Below are 18,835 nucleotides of genomic sequence, written 5' to 3'. Positions count from 1 at the left end.
AGTAACACTTGTAACACATAGCTCAGGTTCGAGCAGCTCAGGTTCGAGTAGAGGTATCCACCACAAGCGCAAGCATCCGCTGAATCCGACCAAGTTATACGTATCCGGATGAGTCGAGTCGAGTCGTAGTGTATTGAATGAAGAGTCATAATATGTTTGGTTGCTATGTGGATATGAGATGATGAAAATATATTTGACTGCATGATGAATATGTTGTTGGCTCTAGCTTACCCGTTTTGTTGCATGGTTGTGATGTATGTGGCTGTTCTTTCTTGCGATGATCATCAACTTGGTTGATGGGAGCAGATGGGCGAGGTTCTCGTGGTCAACAAGGGAATGGCGACTCCGCTACTTAGCCATCTGGGCTGGATCTCACACTTTCTTCTCTCATGTTTTCTTTAGGACTATGGCCCCTGTATTCGTGGTTATTAGATTGTAAACTTTTAGTTAAACAACTATCCTACTTTTGTTGACATCGTGGTGTGCCTAGTCTTGTAGGGGTGATGTTGAGAACCCCAGGACTGCGTTGTTATGCTATCTTATGTGTGGCATTTTCTTTAATTGCGATTATAAATTAAATGTCACGTTACAAAATTCACAGAATTACAAACAACACAATAAAAACAATTTATTATTGCAGTGAAATCTGACTTATTTAAGAAAAACGAAGACATAACTAATATAGAAAAAGCATTGTAAAGATAGGTAGGCTTCTCGGTTCCTTCTAGGTTGGACTGAGTTGCTCTTAGATAAGCTAAATCTTAGAGCAATCAAAGTTTTCCTTTAATTATTCAACTTGCCATTATACTAATTATAACCAGGCCTATTGTTTTTCATGTAATCAACGAACTGATTCACGTATTTTTCTTGTAGTTGTTTGTCCCCAACTATTTTACTCATCTCTTGTGCTTCACTTCTAAAACATTTCCCTTCCTCTTCCAACATCACTGATGTCAGTGCCTTGGCCACTGAATCCCTAGTGAACTTGAAATCATGCTCATTTCTGTGTACTTTAAGCCCTACCTTCTTCTCCTCCATAAACGTTGCAATCGGCCATTGATCATATTGGAAGGGCAACATAACAAGTGGGCACCCAACTTGGAGACCCTCTATCACTGAACTCCAACCACAGTGAGTGAAGAATGCTCCAACAGATTTGTGTGCTAAAATCCTGGACTGAGGTGCCCATCTTCTCCACATCATTCCCCTTTTTGACTCATTCTCAATCCAATCCTGTGACTCATCACTACCACCGGAGGTGTTTCGATTCTTCACAGTCCAAAGAAAAGGAAAACCAGATAATTCTAATCCCATAGCAATTTCAGTGAATTCTTCATCACTCAGTGTGACTTCAGTTCCAAATGCTACATAGATCACTGACCCCTTTTCCCATTTATCTAACCAATTAAGAATGGTGTACCAGTGGTGGTCATTGCTATCTTCTTGCGAAGGTGGCAGCAACCCAGTTGGAATTACCAACTTCCCAGATGAACTTTCAAGAGATTTGACAAACTCACCATCAATCTCCATGCAGCTTCTTGTAGCGATAACTTGAGCAACTTTCAAGGTTTCGAACAACCGATTCACTTCCTTAGGCTGAGAACTCTGAGCCACTTCCTTCCTCTTATGCACAGCACGCAAAAGTTTGGCTTCCGCAGATTCCATACTCCTCTTTCCCATAAACAACTCCACACCAAAAGACGAACCACATGCAGCAAAACTACAAAAAAATATGCATGGAATACCTAGCTTGGAAGACAATGGGGGCAACCAGTGTGATGCAAAGTCGCATATGACCCAATCCGGGGTGCCCTTCTCCAGAAATTTAGTCAAAGGTTCTTCAAGACCATCATAAGCCTTGAAGAGAAAGGGAACCAAGTGCTGAGGAGTGTCCACTGTGTTCTCTGCATTTTCAGGGAGTTCTTCAACCTGGGGGAGTGGGAATTCTATCAGATGCAACCAAGGTTTCAGACTTTCAGGTAGTTTAGGGAGGCGATGGATGTTTTTGGGTGTGGAAATGAAAGAAATTTTGTGACCCTTTTGAGCTATGAGCTTTGCAAGCTCCAAAAAAGGAAATATGTGCCCAAAGGCAAGCCATGGAAACACAACAATGTGCAGTTCCTTATCCGCCATGGATGTGCTACAGGTTATGCACGCCCTTCACTATTAATATATAGAAGAAGGTATAGTATATTTTATTTAGGAAAATTATGTTTTGGTATTAACATTTAATTAGATATTAACATTAATGTATTTAGTAAATATACGTGATAGTTGTTACTATCATATTACTTTTTTCACTTTATATTTCTATAAATTATTATTTTATTATAATATGATATTTTATTAACAAATAAGTATAAGGGGAGTGTTTTTTGTGAAATAGTCATTTTAAAGGATATTTGTCTTGATCGTTAAAATCAGACAGATATTTAGTTACTTTAATCGAATAAAATTAATATAATTATAACTATTGTGTTACGGGTATAATTATTGTAGACAAGCAGTAATTTAGTTGTTACCTTATAAAAGAAGTTTTGACCTTATAAAAGAAGTGATGTCATTGAAATTTCCAATGCCTATGTTCTTCGTTTGGTGTGCTTGTCTTTATTTCGAGTTATTTGTTGTTGTTTCTCTGTTAGCATCCCAATGAAAAGTAATAATTATTTCTGTGATCGTCGCATGCATTGGGATGGAAAATTCAGTAAAGTATTAATTACTTGATCAGGATCTGTTTGGTAGTTATGTACAGGACAGGGTAATGTGACGGTGGAATTTGTTTTACATTCATTTAAGATTGTTAACTTACTTTTCATTTTTTTAATATAAAAGTTATCTTTATTGATTTATTTTACTCTATACATTTTACGGATAAAAAAAATTTATTTTTCTTAATCCAATTTATCTAATTTATTTAAAATCTATTTTATTAAAAATTTAATTTATTATAATTTTATTTTAATAGATATGAATTTCAATCTAATTTATATTTTATATATTTTATAGATTAGATATTCATTCTATAAATCAAGATTTTTAAATATGGATAATCCAAAAAATCTAATCCAAATTTTTAATTTAAATTTTTAGTTGGATTAGGCTAAAGGTTGAGATGGACTAGGCTAAATTTAGATTTTGATGGACCTTGCTCGACGACTTGTATGGACAGGATAGGGCCAATGACCCTAAAGGCGGGTCCGACAACTAGAACGAACTGGGTGGGCCTAAAGACATGAACAGGCTAGGCAGGACTGACAAAATGGACGAGTCGGTCAGGCCCAACGACCCGAAAAAGTTAGGTGAGCCCGATGACCTGCACAGGCCAAGCGAGCTTGAAGACCCGAATGGGCCATGTGGGCCCGAAGACCCGAATGGGCCAAGCGAGTTCGAAGACTCAGATGGGTTGGGATGGGTCGCCCGACGACTTGGACGGGTCGTGCTCGATGACTTGTATTGATTGGGCAGCCCCGACGACCCTGATGGACCGAGAGGGCCTGACGAACCGAACAAGCGGAGTCGACCCGACGACTCTAACGGATTATGCCAGATGACCCGTGCGTACTAGGCAGGTTCGATGCCTGAACGAGCCAGGTAGACCCAAAGACCTAGATATGTTGGGCCAAGACACCCCGACGATTCGGACGAGTCGTGTCTAATGACTTGTACGGACTGAGTAGGCCCAAGACCCTAATGGGCCAAGCGAGCTCGACGACCCAGACAGGCTGAGTCGTGTTGGCCTTAAGGATATAAGTTTTAGAAAAATCAAAATAAATTTCTTTTATAAAAAATAGATTCTGGATTTTGAACTTGATCCAAATATTTGGACTGGATTTAAATCTTGATCAAAATATTTGGATCTGGATTTTAAAAAAATTCAATCTAGTTTTATTGAAAAAATGGATTTGGATCAAAAATTTATCCAATTATTTAGATCTAAAATGGATATGGATGAGATCATTAAAAATTTAATCCATGCCTACCCCTAATAAATTTGTCAATGATAGTAAGTTAAATAACATTTTTCCTTGTGTATATATAAATTTTTTATTTCTCTTTATTTTTTTCTTCCTTTTATATTGAAGGGATTAATCATCAAAGCAAATCCATTTAGTTTGAATGGTAAACGTAATTATTTTTTAATAACACATTTCACAAAAATTATTTAGAATTGTTGGTATATTTGAGATAGTTGAGTTCTATCGACATTTTTCTTTTTAATATATATCCTTAAAATAAACTATTACTATAAAATAGGTTTTTTAAGTATGTTATTTTGGTTTTTGTAAGTCTATTTTATAACAAACTTATATTCGACAGCTTAAAATTTAAGTACTTTGTTGTAATCATTATAAGACCCGAGAAATTTAATTAATTAATAAATGTGGGTAGTGAGAGCCTTTATGACAATTAATGTTTTCTTTTATGATGTAGAATAGTATTAACTCAAATTGTAAGAGTATTTGATCATGTTATAAACGAAAATTATGATGAAACATTAATTGGTTGAAGGGTTGTGCTTTGACTCGACATTTATGGCATTTGCATGGTCGTGGGTTCAAACCTTGGTAGAGTTAAATTAAGCTTTCTTTTGAATAAAATTTGGCATGAATGTGAAAGGCCAGAAACCCTAGTTGTCTTGAGGGGCAGATGGAAGGGCTAGGGAAAACCTCTAGTAATGGGTTTGAATGACAATTAAAACTCTTATCAATGCATGTTAGTTGTTTTTAGCCATTAAACATAATTAAGGTATAGTTAAGAGGCAAATTAAGGGATAGAGAGTGAGTTTTTGGAGGCTGCCATTGTAGAGTACTATGACGAGAGAAATTTCAGTGCAGCCTTGGTTTTAGTGAATGAGAGGGAGAGCTGAATTGAGGAAGAGCAACGAAGGTCATTGGTGATCAAGGAAGGAACTCCAAAGTAATCAAGGTTGAGCTACGAATCCAGGTTAGGGGAGCTCCTTTACATGGTTATATATTTTGTGATGTTTTTCGTAGCATGATGCATGACGATGGTGTTAGAATTAATTGACGAATTAATTCTATTAGTGACTCATTTGAAATATTATGATGGGCCCAATTGTGATTTAATAAATATAGAGACTTATTGGTTATTATTATGGGAAGTGATAATAAAATAAAATAAAGATAAAGATAAAATAAAAACCAACTTGATGGACGTTGGTATAAAAAGGAATTGGGGTTCTGTCTCTGGCCATAAGGTTCTTTTCACTGTAACCCATCAAGTACGTGTGAGAAGAGAAAGAAAGGCAAAGAGATAGATTGGGAAACGGTGGTTGAAGAGCACACAAGATTATAAATTGAAGAACGCATATTCACAGGATCTCTCATGGATCAAGGTTAGTGCTCTATTATGATTTATCGTGTGAGAATTATAAATCTTAAAGATCCTTAATTAAGTTTTACATGTGGTATCAGAGCTTGATTGTAGGATTTATGATTCTCCTATTATGTGATGTTTCTCTTTATGATGTTTTCTCCTAATTTAATTTTATGAATGATGATATTGCTATTAAAATATTGTATCCACTACTGCCATTTATCAGTATGCGTGCTTTACTGTGTGTGCTTTACTGTAATGGTTTTTATCTTTTTTTGGCATTGAATAAAAGAAAAGAAAAAAAAAACCCTGTTACGTATGAAAGTGGCTGTTACTGAAAGTGTTATCTTTCATTGATTGAAATGCTGTGTGAACGTGTACGAGTTGGTTTTTTTTTTTACGTGGATTGCAAACCGCTGATTGCAAGCTTTCATGAGGTGTGCGGTTGTGAATTTAAAAGATATTTTCACTTTTACGTTTTGAGTTTTGAAATCCTATTAAGTTAATTGAATTTGAGAGCAATATTTTTATTGGTTTATGTTACCAATAAAATAAATATTAATTATTTTATTTATATAAATAATTAATAATTTTATTTTAATTTGCAATAATATTTATGTTTGTTATTGTTAAATTAAAATTAATGAGGATGTTATATAAAGTCTATAGCAATTAAATGTTTATTTATTTATTTGAAATTAAGTATGATAAATTTTGTTAGTCACCAAAGTGGCCAAAATTTTAAAGTTTATATGATTTCAAATTATTAATGTTTTTTATTTTAATTACCCATAGTATGGATGCTAAATTATGAATAATTAAATTTATGGGTTAATTAAAATTCATTAATTATAAGACATTTAAGGATCGCCCAAAGGTTGATTAATTGTTCTCATAATTAATGAACATGATTGTAGATAATTTTGTATGCGTCACTAGTTTTATTTATATACCCAAAGGTAGTAGGTGATTCTAGTTGATGCATATTTTAATTATCAATAATGTTATAATGTGATTAGCATCATTATGTTTATGTTTGTGTATTAGTGGATCTCCCAAAGGAGAACATTAGTATGCATAGAATGATTGTTTATATCTGAATCTGTTTTTACGTTTAGTTTTATGACTCAAAGCATGAATGTTAGGCATGTGTTAATTGCAGTCTCTGTTCCGGTATCTTTACACGCGCTTGCTTCGTCTGTTCCAGTCTTTAATGGGTTGAATTTCCCTGACAGGAGTGAGCAAGTCCAATTTCACTTAGGTGTGTTGGATCTTGATCTAGCTCTTCTAGTTGAAAAGCCGGCTGCTATCACGGATGCTAGTAGCAATGAAGAGAAAGCCCATTACAAAGCCTGGGTAAGATCAAATAGACTTAGCTTAATGTTTATGAGAATGAGCATAGCAAGTAATATAAAGTCAGCTCTTCCCAAAACTGATGACGCAAAAGAATTTATGAAATTTGTGGAAGAGCGCTCCCAAACTGCTGATAAGTCTCTCGCTGGGACACTGATGAGTACGTTGACCACTATGAAGTTTGACGGTTCGCGTACTATGCATGAGCATGTGATCGAGATGACAAATATCGCAGCAAGACTTAAGTCTTTAGGAATGGCAGTGGATGAAGGTTTTCTCGTGCAGTTCATTCTGAACTCATTACCGTCTGAGTATGGTCCGTTCCAGATGAACTATAACACCATGAAAGACAAGTGGAATGTGCATGAATTGCACAGTATGCTAGTTCAGGAGGAGACCCGACTGAAGAACTTAGGAAGCCACTCTATTCAATATGTGAAGAATCAAGGAGCTGTTGGAAAGAAAGTTGCTAAGAAACATGGAAAGGGTAAAGGACCACTGAAGATTGACGAGTCCTCAACCAAAATCCAGAAGAAAAATGACAAATGTCATTTCTGCGGGAAGTCTGGACATTTCCAGAAGGACTACATAAAGCGTAAGGCTTGGTTCGAAAAGAAAGGTGAGCATAATGCTTATGTATGTTTTGAATCAAACTTAACTGAAGTTCCCCATAATACGTGGTGGATTGATTCTGGATGTACGACTCATGTTTCTAATGTGATGCAGGGATTTCTTACAACCCGAACCATAAACCCAAATGAGAAGTTTGTCTTCATGGGCAATAAAGAGAAAGTTCCAGTGGAAGCGGTCGGGACTTATCGTCTAATCCTCGACACTGGATATCACTTAGACCTTATGGATACTTTTTATGTACCTAGTATCACTAGGAATTTAATTTCTTTGTCTAAGCTTGATATTGCTGGATATTCTTTTAAGTTTGGGAATGGTTGTTTCAGTTTGTTTAAGCGTACTTTTATGATTGGATCTGGTACACTTTATGATGGTTTATATAAATTGAATTTGGATAATTTATATGCTGAAACTCTTATGACTTTGCATCACAATGTTGGCACTAAACGTAGTTTAGTGGATGAACAATCTGCTTACTTGTGGCATAAACGTTTGGGACATATTTCCAAAGAAAGAATGCAAAGATTAGTAAAGAATGAAATCCTTCCGGATTTAGATTTTACTGATCTGAATGTGTGTGTGGATTGTATTAAAGGCAAACAAACTAAACACACAAAGAAAGGAGCCACGAGAAGCACTCAGTTTCTTGAAATCATACACACCGATATATGTGGTCCGTTTGATGTAAATTCTTTCAATAAAGAGAAGTACTTCATCACCTTTATTGATGATTTTTCGCGTTATGGACATGTCTATTTACTGCATGAGAAATCTCAGTCAGTAAATGCCTTGGAAGTTTATATAAATGAAGTGGAAAGGCAATTAGACAGAAAGGTGAAAATCGTAAGGTCTGATAGAGGTGGTGAGTATTATGGAAGATATGATGAAAGTGGACAACACCCTGGTCCGTTTGCTAAGTTCCTTGAGAAACGTGGTATTTGTGCTCAATACACAATGCCAGGCACACCACAACAAAATGGTGTATCAGAAAGCCGTAATCGAACCTTAATGGATATGGTTAGGAGTATGTTAAGTAATTCATGTTTACCCGTATCATTGTGGATGTATGCTTTAAAGACTGCCATGTATTTGTTGAACAGGGTTCCTAGTAAAGCTGTTCAAAAGACTCCTTTTGAGTTATGGATGAATAGGAAACCCAGTTTGAGACACCTGCATGTTTGGGGTTGTCAGGCAGAAGTAAGAATATACAATCCGCAAGAAAAGAAACTGGATGAAAGAACAATCAGTGGATTTTTCATTGGTTATCCAGAAAAATCAAATGGGTACATGTTTTACTGTCCTACCCATAGTACTAGAATCGTTGAAACTGGAAATGCTCGGTTCATTGAAAATGGCGAAACCAGTGGGAGTGAAGCTTCACGAAATGTGGAGATTAAAGAAGTTAGAGTACAAGTTCCTATAACTAGTACTTCTTTATCAAGAGTTGTTGTTCCACATGTTGTAGAAACTCACAACAATCAAGAAGAACAACAAATTAATGATCCCGAGGTTAACAATGAACCAATAGTAGAACAACCACAAGAAATAGTATTAAGAAGATCTCACAGAGATAGAAAGTCTGCTATTTCGAATGATTATGTGGTTTATCTACAAGAGTCAGAAAATGACTTAAGTATTGATAATGATCCAATTTCTTTTTCAGAAGCCATTAATGGTGATAATTCTGATAAGTGGTTAGATGCCATGAAAGATGAGCTTAAATCAATGGCACATAATGACGTATGGGACCTTGTGGAATTGCCAGAAGGATGCAAGAGAGTTGGGTGTAAATGGGTCTTTAAGACTAAGCGTGACTCTCAAGGCAATATTGAACGTTACAAGGCCCGTCTTGTTGCCAAAGGTTTTACTCAAAAAGATGGCGTTGACTATAAGGAAACTTTTTCGCCTGTTTCTAAGAAAGACTCTTTTAGAATTATCATGGCATTAGTAGCTCATTATGATCTTGAGTTGCATCAAATGGATGTTAAAACTGCTTTTCTGAATGGGGATTTAGAAGAGGATGTCTATATGGACCAACCGGTGGGGTTCGCTGAAGAAGGAAAGGAGCACATGGTGTGTAAACTTAAGAGATCGATATATGGACTTAAACAAGCTTCTCGACAATGGTATCTTAAGTTCAATGATACTATTGTGTCCTTTGGATTTAAGGAAAACACCGTTGATCGGTGTATATATCTGAAGGTCAGTGGGAGTAAGTTTATATTTCTGATTCTGTATGTTGATGATATCTTGCTTGCGACGAATGATCTTGGTCTATTAAGTGAGACTAAGAGGTTTCTCTCTAATAACTTTGAAATGAAAGATATGGGTGAGGCATACTATGTGATAGGAATAGAAATATTTCGTGACAGATCACAAGGATTGTTAGGTTTGTCTCAGAATGCATATATTAATAAAGTTTTAGAGAGATTCAGAATGGATAAATGTTCAGCATCTCCTGTTCCAATACAGAAAGGAGACAAGTTTAGTCTCATGCAATGTCCAAAGAATGATTTGGAACGGAAACAGATGGAAAATATCCCTTATGCATCTGTTGTTGGGAGTTTGATGTATGCTCAAACCTGTACGAGGCCAGATATTAGCTTTGCAGTTGGTATGCTTGGTAGATACCAAAGTAATCCAGGTCTGGAGCATTGGAAAGCTGCAAAGAAAGTTTTAAGATACCTACAAGGAACAAAGAATCACATGCTTACTTATAGAAAATCTGATCACCTTGAGGTGATAGTTATACAGATTCAGACTTTGCCGGCTGCGTGGATACAAGAAAGTCTACATTTGGTTATGTGTATCTTTTAGCCGGAGGAGCGATTTCATGGAAAAGTGCGAAGCAGTCTGTCATTGCTGCATCCACCATGGAAGCTGAATTTGTGGCATGCTTTGAGGCCACAGTTCAGGCTAATTGGTTGCGGAACTTTATTTCAGGACTTGGAGTAGTCGACAGTATTTCCAAGCCGCTGAAAATTTATTGTGATAATTCCGCAACAGTCTTCTTTTCTAAAAACGACAAGTATTCTAAAGGTGCTAAACATATGGAATTGAAATACTTTGCCGTTAAAGAAGAAGTTCAGAAACGTAAAGTGTCAATAGAACATATTAGCACAGATCTTATGATTGCTGACCCTTTAACAAAAGGGTTACCGCCCAAATTGTATGCTGGTCATGTAAAGAATATGGGCATTATGTCTACTAGTGAATGTTAAATGTTGAATGTTAATGTTTTTTAATGTTGATGTGACACTTTGAGCTCCCTAATGTATAAATTTCTGAAATCTGTGTTTTCTTCTTTATGTTTATGCATGCAAATTATGATGAAGAAAACAAATTATGTTATGTTATTGCTTTGTAAAATGACATTGTGTTTGAACCCATTATGGACTTCTCGTTTTTAAGGTCATATTAAGGAGAAAGGGATGATATAGTAGTACATGGAAGGGATCATGTCGATCAAATGATGTGTGACCGCCATGACTCTTATTATTTCTGTATCTTTAATTATGAATAATGATGGAACCAATTTATGCAAGGTCTTTTATTGCGCATTATGTTTATGTATTAAATCACATAATGTTATGACATCGTATGAGTCAAGTGGGAGAATGTTAGAATTAATTGACGAATTAATTCTATTAGTGACTCATTTGAAATATTATGATGGGCCCAATTGTGATTTAATAAATATAGAGACTTATTGGTTATTATTATGGGAAGTGATAATAAAATAAAATAAAGATAAAGATAAAATAAAAACCAACTTGATGGACGTTGGTATAAAAAGGAATTGGGGTTCTGTCTCTGGCCATAAGGTTCTTTTCACTGTAACCCATCAAGTACGTGTGAGAAGAGAAAGAAAGGCAAAGAGATAGATTGGGAAACGGTGGTTGAAGAGCACACAAGATTATAAATTGAAGAACGCATATTCACAGGATCTCTCATGGATCAAGGTTAGTGCTCTATTATGATTTATCGTGTGAGAATTATAAATCTTAAAGATCCTTAATTAAGTTTTACAGATGGTACCTTTGCATGATCAAACTTTTCTCTGTTTTCACAGTTCTGGAAAATTTCCAAAAATCGCCTGATGGACCTTCAAAGTCGTCAGGCGATGCATGAGCACTGGACCCATTTCTGGGTTTTTGAGATAAACTACCTGGCAGCAAGAATGATTTCGCCAGGCGACGAGGGCCATTGTTGTGTGGTTGCTTTGAGAATGATGGTTTTCGTTGGTGTTGAACGACATGATTACTTCTTGATCTGTTTGTGGTTGTGTGGAAGGATTTTTTACAACAAACTCTTGTCCGGGAACGCTATAAGAATTTTCGGTGGTAGAGTAGTTGGCTTCTCGGAGTTTTACGTGTTCATGGTGGGCAAGGGGTTGTTTGGGTTGGTACGTAATGTTGGGATGGGGTTTAACCCTTTTAAACCTTCTTGCGTGGTATTAGTTGCATGCTTGAAACATGTGGGCCACTTAGTGGTAGGTATAAGTGCTACATCGTAGTTCGCAAATTTGGATTCGAGAAGGGATGAGTGCTTGGTTTGTACGCAGGATGTGAGTTCACCAGTTGTTCATCACGCTCTTGGGAGGGAAAATTGCGTCTAAAGTTTCTTTCTATTGTGTGGAATACGTGAAGGGTTTCTATGAGTTCAAGGTGCAGAAATGGTTTAAATTCGTTGGCCATGCATTTAATTGGTCACATGAAAATTAGTCAATTCCTTAGATTATGGGTACAATCTTCACGTTTCTTTATCTTTGCTCACAAAGATAAGGTGTCAAGTTATGGTTGGATGAGAGATATTTTCGATTGGCTTTTCGCTTCCTTCTTTCTTTTCTTTCTTTTCACATTTTGATGTTTGGTGCTACATACCCATATGTGTACTCTCTTTATTTATGCCTTTAATTTTCCATCCTTGATACTTGTGCCTCAAACTTTACGTGAAGCAATCCTAGGCATCAATTTAGTCTTTGTCGCATGATTTAATGGTATAGGCTTTATTAATTTAATGTAATATAAAGTGATAAATTATAACTTGGCATGAGTTGTATGCAAAATGTGGTTTATAGTTTTGGATTGAATAATGTGAGATTAATGTGAGATTATATGACAATGTGTTGATGCTAATTTTGGGTTGACATGAGGGTTGGTTTAAATGGGCTTTTGTGGCTATTGTTTGAGATAAATCTTGGAATTTGTATGAGAATATGCATTATTGGGTTGTTTTTTTAGAGTTCATATGAATATGACTAACTCTTGGTTATATACAAGTGTTGTCATAGTCTCAATTGTGAAGGCATATGTATATGAATATATAATTGAAATAGGAGATATGTGGTTACACAATTGAGTGCCTTTAAACTAATCAAAGTAGGTGCAATAACGCTGTTTTTTCGGATTTTTCGGGCAGCTAGGACTGCCGGGCGATGGTTTTCTACCGCTAGGTGCTAGGTTCCTAACATCTGGGTGCTGGGCGCCACAAATTTTTCTAGTATGCGCAATTTTCGTAAAACTGTGTTTCCCATTTCGTTAATCGTTCGATTTTAGTGAAATTTTGACAAGTGATCCATAACATGATGTTCTTTACTTTGAACGGTGGAAATTTTATTTGGAGGTCTGTAGCAAGAGGTATATGTTATGCATGGTTGTTGGTTTTAGAGTCTTTAAAATGCGTGAATAACTCTTGATAATTTCAAGTAACCTCTAATGTGGCATGAGTTGGAAGCATGATTGAGCTATGTTGTAAGTCTCCATGAATTTGAATGTTCCTTTGTGTTAGTCACATGTTGAGAATTGGTTTATTGATGAATGCATGTGTATCAATATAAATTAAATTGTTGCATAGGAGAGGCGATAATGCTATATTAATTTGCATTGGTGCATAGAATCATGTGCTTAAGTTGTTAGAGTGTTGCTGCTTTATAATTGACTTGAGCATACGTTATTCATAAGTTGGAATTGAATGCTAGCATGGCTTTAAAGGGTGGAGTGTATATATATATATATATGAATATGTGGGGATTGATGCATATGATATATGGTGATACTTGTGTATGCGTATGATGTGTGTTATCTACAAGGCTTTGGTGATACCTTAAAGGTCGACTTATTGGATGTTCCTTGAGTTAAGGCTCAGATTGTATCCTTTGAGTTATGGCTCAGAATAAGCACATGACATTCCTTGAGTTGTGGCTCGGTATGGCTCGGTATGGCGGATGAACACAGGGAACTCTTGAGTTGTGGCTCGGGTTGGCGAGTGTTGCCGGTGTGAGTGTGTGAGTTGTGGCTCGTATGGATGGGTCCAAATAGATTGCCCTCCTCAATATGTGGCTGACGAGTTTGGTAGTCTTAGGACGTTACGAACTATGTTCGTATTGGGAACTCTATAAGACCCGTAGAATTTAATTAATTAATTAATTAATTAATTAATAAATACGGGAGGGGTAATAATTATGACATTAAATTATGATTGGTATGACGTGGAAAAGTGCTAGCTCATATGGTTGAGAGCACTTTGATTGTGCGAGAGGACTTGGGTTCGAGTCCTATGTATGCTAACTTTTGATGTTATGGTTTTGTTATTTAAATTTATGAAAACATGTTCTTGTATATTATGATAATTGAATTGTTATTCCTAGCATGAAATATGGATTGGTTAAATGGTTTGATATTGATTGGGCAATTGCATGGTTATGGGTTCAAGTCTTGGAGAACTTACATTAAACTTTATATTTTTGGCATTTTTGGTCTTGACGTGAATATGGAAAGGTGGGGAGGAAACCTAAGTGAGTGGGCAGACAAAGGAGGCTGGAAGGGCAGCCAAGGGAGGGATTGAATGGCACATTATGTCTTATTCAATGCCATTTTCGTTTTAGTAATTAATCCCTTAGTTTAGGCACACTTTAAAAGGGAAAATTAGGTTAAGGGCTAAGGTTTTGATAAGCTGATAAACTATACCTAAAGAGAGAGCGAAAATCTGAGAGAGTGTGAGAGGTTCTGGGTGAATTTACGTGGCTGAATAGGCAGGAAGCAAGGAAGGTGGGTGATCAAGGGGGATCCTACAAATTGTCAAGCTTAAGCGAAGGAGAACCAGGTTAGGGGAGCTGAACCACGTCTTATATTGTTTATTTCTGGAAATTTTCTAGAAATCGCCTGGCGGGCTGTTCATAGCCGCCAGGCGGCGCATGCAGAGAATGCCTATTTTGGGTTCCTGGGAAGGAACCGCCTGGCGGTACATACCCGACCGCCAGGCGACACATGGGGATTTCACCAATTTCTGGAATTTTAGTATGAATTGCCTGGCGGTAATGATCAACCGCCAGGCGACGCGAGTTAGTGTTAGCGACATTGGTATATTCTAGGTTCTAGGGTGAGTATGACTGGATAGAAAGTCAGAAGTAAATGTTAGGGGGTGATCTGACATGTGTTTTATTGAATTGTAACGTAATTGAAGTCGTAAATTGATGGAACAGTGTAAAAGAACTCTAGGGTTGAATGTTGGGATTCCATTAGCTATGATTCGAAATGGGATACTCGTGGAGTATAGTGGGATTAATCGATCATTGTATTTGAGTTCGAATTATCTTGATTGCGTTGGAATATGAGCGGGGACTGATGAGGAGTCGCGTAGTAGGAAGAATGGTGAAGTCAGTGACGTTGGGGCGAATCTGGAAATACCCAGATGGTATGCACCGCCTGGCGGTACGAGGATTTCCGCCAAGCGTCGACGCAGACATTGTAACCAGGTTGGATGAAACCAATGTTGGAGAGTTGGGGGTTTGTTCTGGAAGGAATTGGTTCAGTATGGTGGAATAAGTGTTGGGAAATCCATGGGTCACAAATTGTTTTTCTGCCTTGATTGTGGTCACGTATGTTGGGTATGTTTTATGAATTAACGAGCTCAAGAAAGGCCTGAGATGTTGAACTAATTTTTCTAATGTGGGTATTAGTAATTTGGTTGCTTGGGTTCATGGTACTGCTTGAAATAAAGTCTTAGAATAGGGACAGTTGGAATTGGGGAAAATAAGAATGACACCCAACCATGGGTGAGTTCCTTGGCTTGTAATTATTTTGTGGAGAGTTGTAGTAGAGAGGGAAAGTGGTAAAGTTTCATCTAAGTGAACAGTACCATGCCCTGAGCTAGGAGTATAATGGATTGAGGATGGGTGTGAGGGCAAGATGCGAAGAGTAATTGACCAAAACCAGTACTGCATAAGTACGCGCCTGGCGACAGAGTTAGGTCCGCCAGGCGGTAGAGAGACAACAGTGGGGTTCTGGTGTAGGAGGCGCCTGGCGGCAAGGGGGTCCCGCCAGGCGATGGCGAAGAAATTCGTGGTCTCTGGAGCAGCGTCCGCCTGGCGATGGAAACGGTTCCGCCAGTCGGTAGTTGCTGAAATGGTGATTTATGGGGCGCTTGGCGCCTGGCGGCACGTGTCCCCCGCCAGGCGGTCTGGAAGCTGGCAGCGCCTAGCGGTACGTGTCCCCCGCCAGGCGATTGATACTGTTGCAGCTTGAGTTTTGATTCTGAATTCGTAATCTACAGTGCGTCTAGTGATGCTTCAAGGGTGAGATTGCTGGTGTTCCTGGAGTTGTGGCTCGGAACGTATCCCTTGAGTTGTGGCTCGGGATAGGGGTTAAGCACGTGGTATTCCTTGAGTTGTGGCTCGAAATAGCATCTCTAGAGTTGTGGCTCGAGATGGCGGATGAACACGAGGGACCCTTGAGTTGTGGCTCGGGTTGGCGAGTGTTGCCGGTGTGAGTGTGCTGGTTGTGGCCAGTACGGATGGGTCCGGATAGATTGCCCTCCTCAGTTGTTGGCTGACGAGTTTGGTAGTCTTGGGACGATACAGACTATGTTCGTATATGGGAGCTCTACCTGGCGTTGCGGTGTATGATCCGTAGCATGTTTTCCCGCACATGCTCTATCGGTTGTGGCCGATAGGTATGGCAGCAAATCACCTTGAAGTAATCCTTAGACGTTGTAGAATACGAGTAATCTAATTGGGGGTCAGATGGTAGAAATTAAAGAACTGGGCAATGTGATCTGTTGATGTTATGTATGATACCTTGAGTTTATATGCTTATATTCTGCAACTTTATACCTGTGAATTAATTGTTAAGCTCACCCTATCTGTGTGTGTGTGGCGATGATCGTGTACGCGGTACACGGGAGCAGATGTTGGTGATGCAGGTGGCTCTGGTGCAGCTTAGTCGCGGAGAGGGGATTAACTTGGGAAACTTTTATATGTATTTATTTGTTTTGAAAACGATTGTAAACCCTGATGGGTGACTTGAGGTTATTGTGGTTTTAGTTTTGTAATGGACGCTCTAAAAATTATCCGCTCAATTAATAAAGCTTTAAATTTTCCCGCGTTTTGGGAAAATGAGGTATTATTAAATGCGCTGTTTTTTTTATTTATTCCATTTAATTATTTATAAATTAGTACTATCCTGACGGGATGTTACATTTGGTATCAGAGCAATGGTTTTCAAAATGATTTTTGGGGCCTATGGGGAGTGAGCATACCGTGTTACGTTTGCGTGACTAATTGTCTGTGTTATTAGTTTATTTCTGAATATGAAATCCTAATATGGGCTGTGTGTGTGAACCAGCTATAATATGTGGCGTGCACGAGCTATGGCTAACAGGAGGAGGAGGAACCCCGCTGGAGCTGATGACATAGCTCAGGCGATCCATCGTATGGTGGACGCGATGCAGCCCATAGCGGCGCCACCCAGAGCTGTAGTGGCACCTACCCGGCCAGTAGCTATGGAGGATTTCATGAAACACTGGCCTGCCAAGTTCTCTGGCAAGGCCACTCCTGACGAGGCAGATGCCTGGATGTGGGAATGTGAGAAGATCTGTAGGGTACTGGGATGCACAGATGAGCAGAGACTGTTGTTTGTCACGTTTCTTCTAGTGGCAGACGCAGAGTATTGGTGGCAGGGGATGCAGCAGTTGATGCAGACCCGTGGGGAGCAGATGACGTGGACTGCCTTCAGGACGAGGTTCCTGGAGAAGTACTTTCTCGACAGTGCGAGGCACGAACGGGAGGCAGAGTTCCTTACTCTTCAGCAGGGGACCATGACTGTGGCGGCCTACATAGAGAGGTTCGAATATCTGGCGCGTTTCTACACTCCAGTGGTCACCGAGGAGTGGAGGTGTAGGAGATTCGAGGGCGGATTAAAACATGAGATACGCCGCTTCATTGTGCCGCTTCGGATTAGAGAGTTCCCAGTTTTGGTCGAGCAGGCCAAAACTGTGGAGCAGTTGGAGACCGGGTCTAGTAGTGGAGGGAAACAGCAGAGGACTACTCCAGATGTCAGACCTCAGAGGAAACCTTATAGCAGACCGCCGACTACCTGGGGAAGGTTACGGTGTTATAACTGTGGCGGGGAACACTTGAGGAGGGATTGTACTAAACTGGCCAGCAGTACAAGTGGAGGCAGTAGTACTGGTAGGTGCTACGTATGCCAGCAGACAGGGCACTTTGCACGTCAGTGTCCTAACAGAAGACAAGCTGGTGGTGCGCTAGCTACGAGACCAGTAGGAGACCGACCCAGAGCACCAGGGCGTGTGTTCGCCTTGACGACCACAGAGGCGAAACAGTCAGGTAACCTTTTGCAGTTTCTATGTCTGTTGTGTGACCACGAGGTAGTGGTGTTGTTCGACTCAGGAGCCACTCATTCGTTTGTGTCAAATGAATGTGTGAGGAGGCTCGGGCTCACGATGCGAGAGCTGGGGTGCGAGCTTTTAGTTGCGACGCCAGCGTCTGGAGAGGTATTCACCACTTCTATGTGCGTGGGGTGTCCTATGGAGGTGGCAGGCCGTAGGTTCAGGCTGAATCTCATATGCTTGCCGATGGAGGGTTTAGATGTGATTTTGGGCATGGATTGGTTGTCGAATAACCATGTCGTCATTGATTGCGGGCAGCGCAAGATAGTGTTTCCTGATACGGTGGGGTTAGAACTTATCTCGTCTAATCAGGCGGTGAGGGAGATTGAGGCTGGAGCTACATGTTACATGATTGTGGCTCAGGCAGAAAAGATGAGCACGACCGAGCAGATCAGCAGGATCCCGGTAGTGGATGAATATGCAGATGTATTCCCGGATGAGATTCCAGAACTACCGCCTAGCAGGGATGTAGATTTCTCCATTGATCTCATCCCTGGCGCTGGGCCAGTTTCTATGGCACCGTACAGAATGGCGCCTGCTGAGTTAGCTGAGCTAAAGAAACAGATTGAGGATCTGCTTGAGAAGAAGTTCATCCGACCGAGTGCATCACCGTGGGGAGCACCAGTTCTGTTAGTGAAGAAGAAAGATGGTAGTTCCCGGTTGTGTGTTGATTACCGATAGCTAAATAAGCTAACGATAAAGAATAAGTACCCGTTGCCGAGGATTGACGATCTATTGGATCAGTTGAGGGGAGTTGCGGTGTTCTCAAAAATAGACCTGAGATCTGGGTATCATCAGATCCTTGTCAGGCCGGAGGATGTCCAGAAGA

The 18,835-nt window shown here is 39.1% G+C and overlaps 2 protein-coding genes and 1 pseudogene across 2 annotated transcripts; 2 read left to right on the top strand and 1 right to left on the bottom strand.

Moving 5' to 3' along the window:
* Window positions 1-594: 594 nt before the first annotated feature.
* Window positions 595-2,148, bottom strand: LOC114169135 (putative UDP-rhamnose:rhamnosyltransferase 1 pseudogene; annotated as a pseudogene).
* Window positions 2,149-3,232: 1,084 nt separating this feature from the next.
* On the top strand, window positions 3,233-7,948 carry LOC146881773 (uncharacterized). The gene is made up of 3 exons (XM_085669337.1): window positions 3,233-3,450; window positions 6,483-7,309; window positions 7,417-7,948. Exons 1-3 carry the CDS (start codon window positions 3,233-3,235, stop codon window positions 7,449-7,451), a joined length of 1,080 nt encoding a protein of 359 aa, XP_085525463.1. The 3' UTR covers window positions 7,452-7,948.
* A 7,699-nt stretch (window positions 7,949-15,647) lies between these two features.
* Window positions 15,648-18,478, top strand: LOC146881772 (uncharacterized). Its single transcript, XM_085669336.1, has 3 exons — window positions 15,648-15,757; window positions 16,944-18,411; window positions 18,455-18,478. Exons 1-3 carry the CDS (start codon window positions 15,648-15,650, stop codon window positions 18,476-18,478), a joined length of 1,602 nt encoding a protein of 533 aa, XP_085525462.1.
* Window positions 18,479-18,835: the final 357 nt, after the last annotated feature.

This window comes from Vigna unguiculata, chromosome 11, assembly GCF_037176805.1.
Source record: "Vigna unguiculata cultivar grain cowpea cultivar isolate G323 ecotype 2 chromosome 11, ASM3717680v1, whole genome shotgun sequence".
Taxonomy (NCBI): Eukaryota; Viridiplantae; Streptophyta; class Magnoliopsida; order Fabales; family Fabaceae; genus Vigna; species Vigna unguiculata.
The sequence above is the reverse complement of the archived record's forward strand: the minus strand, read 5'-3'. Positions and strand labels throughout refer to the sequence as shown.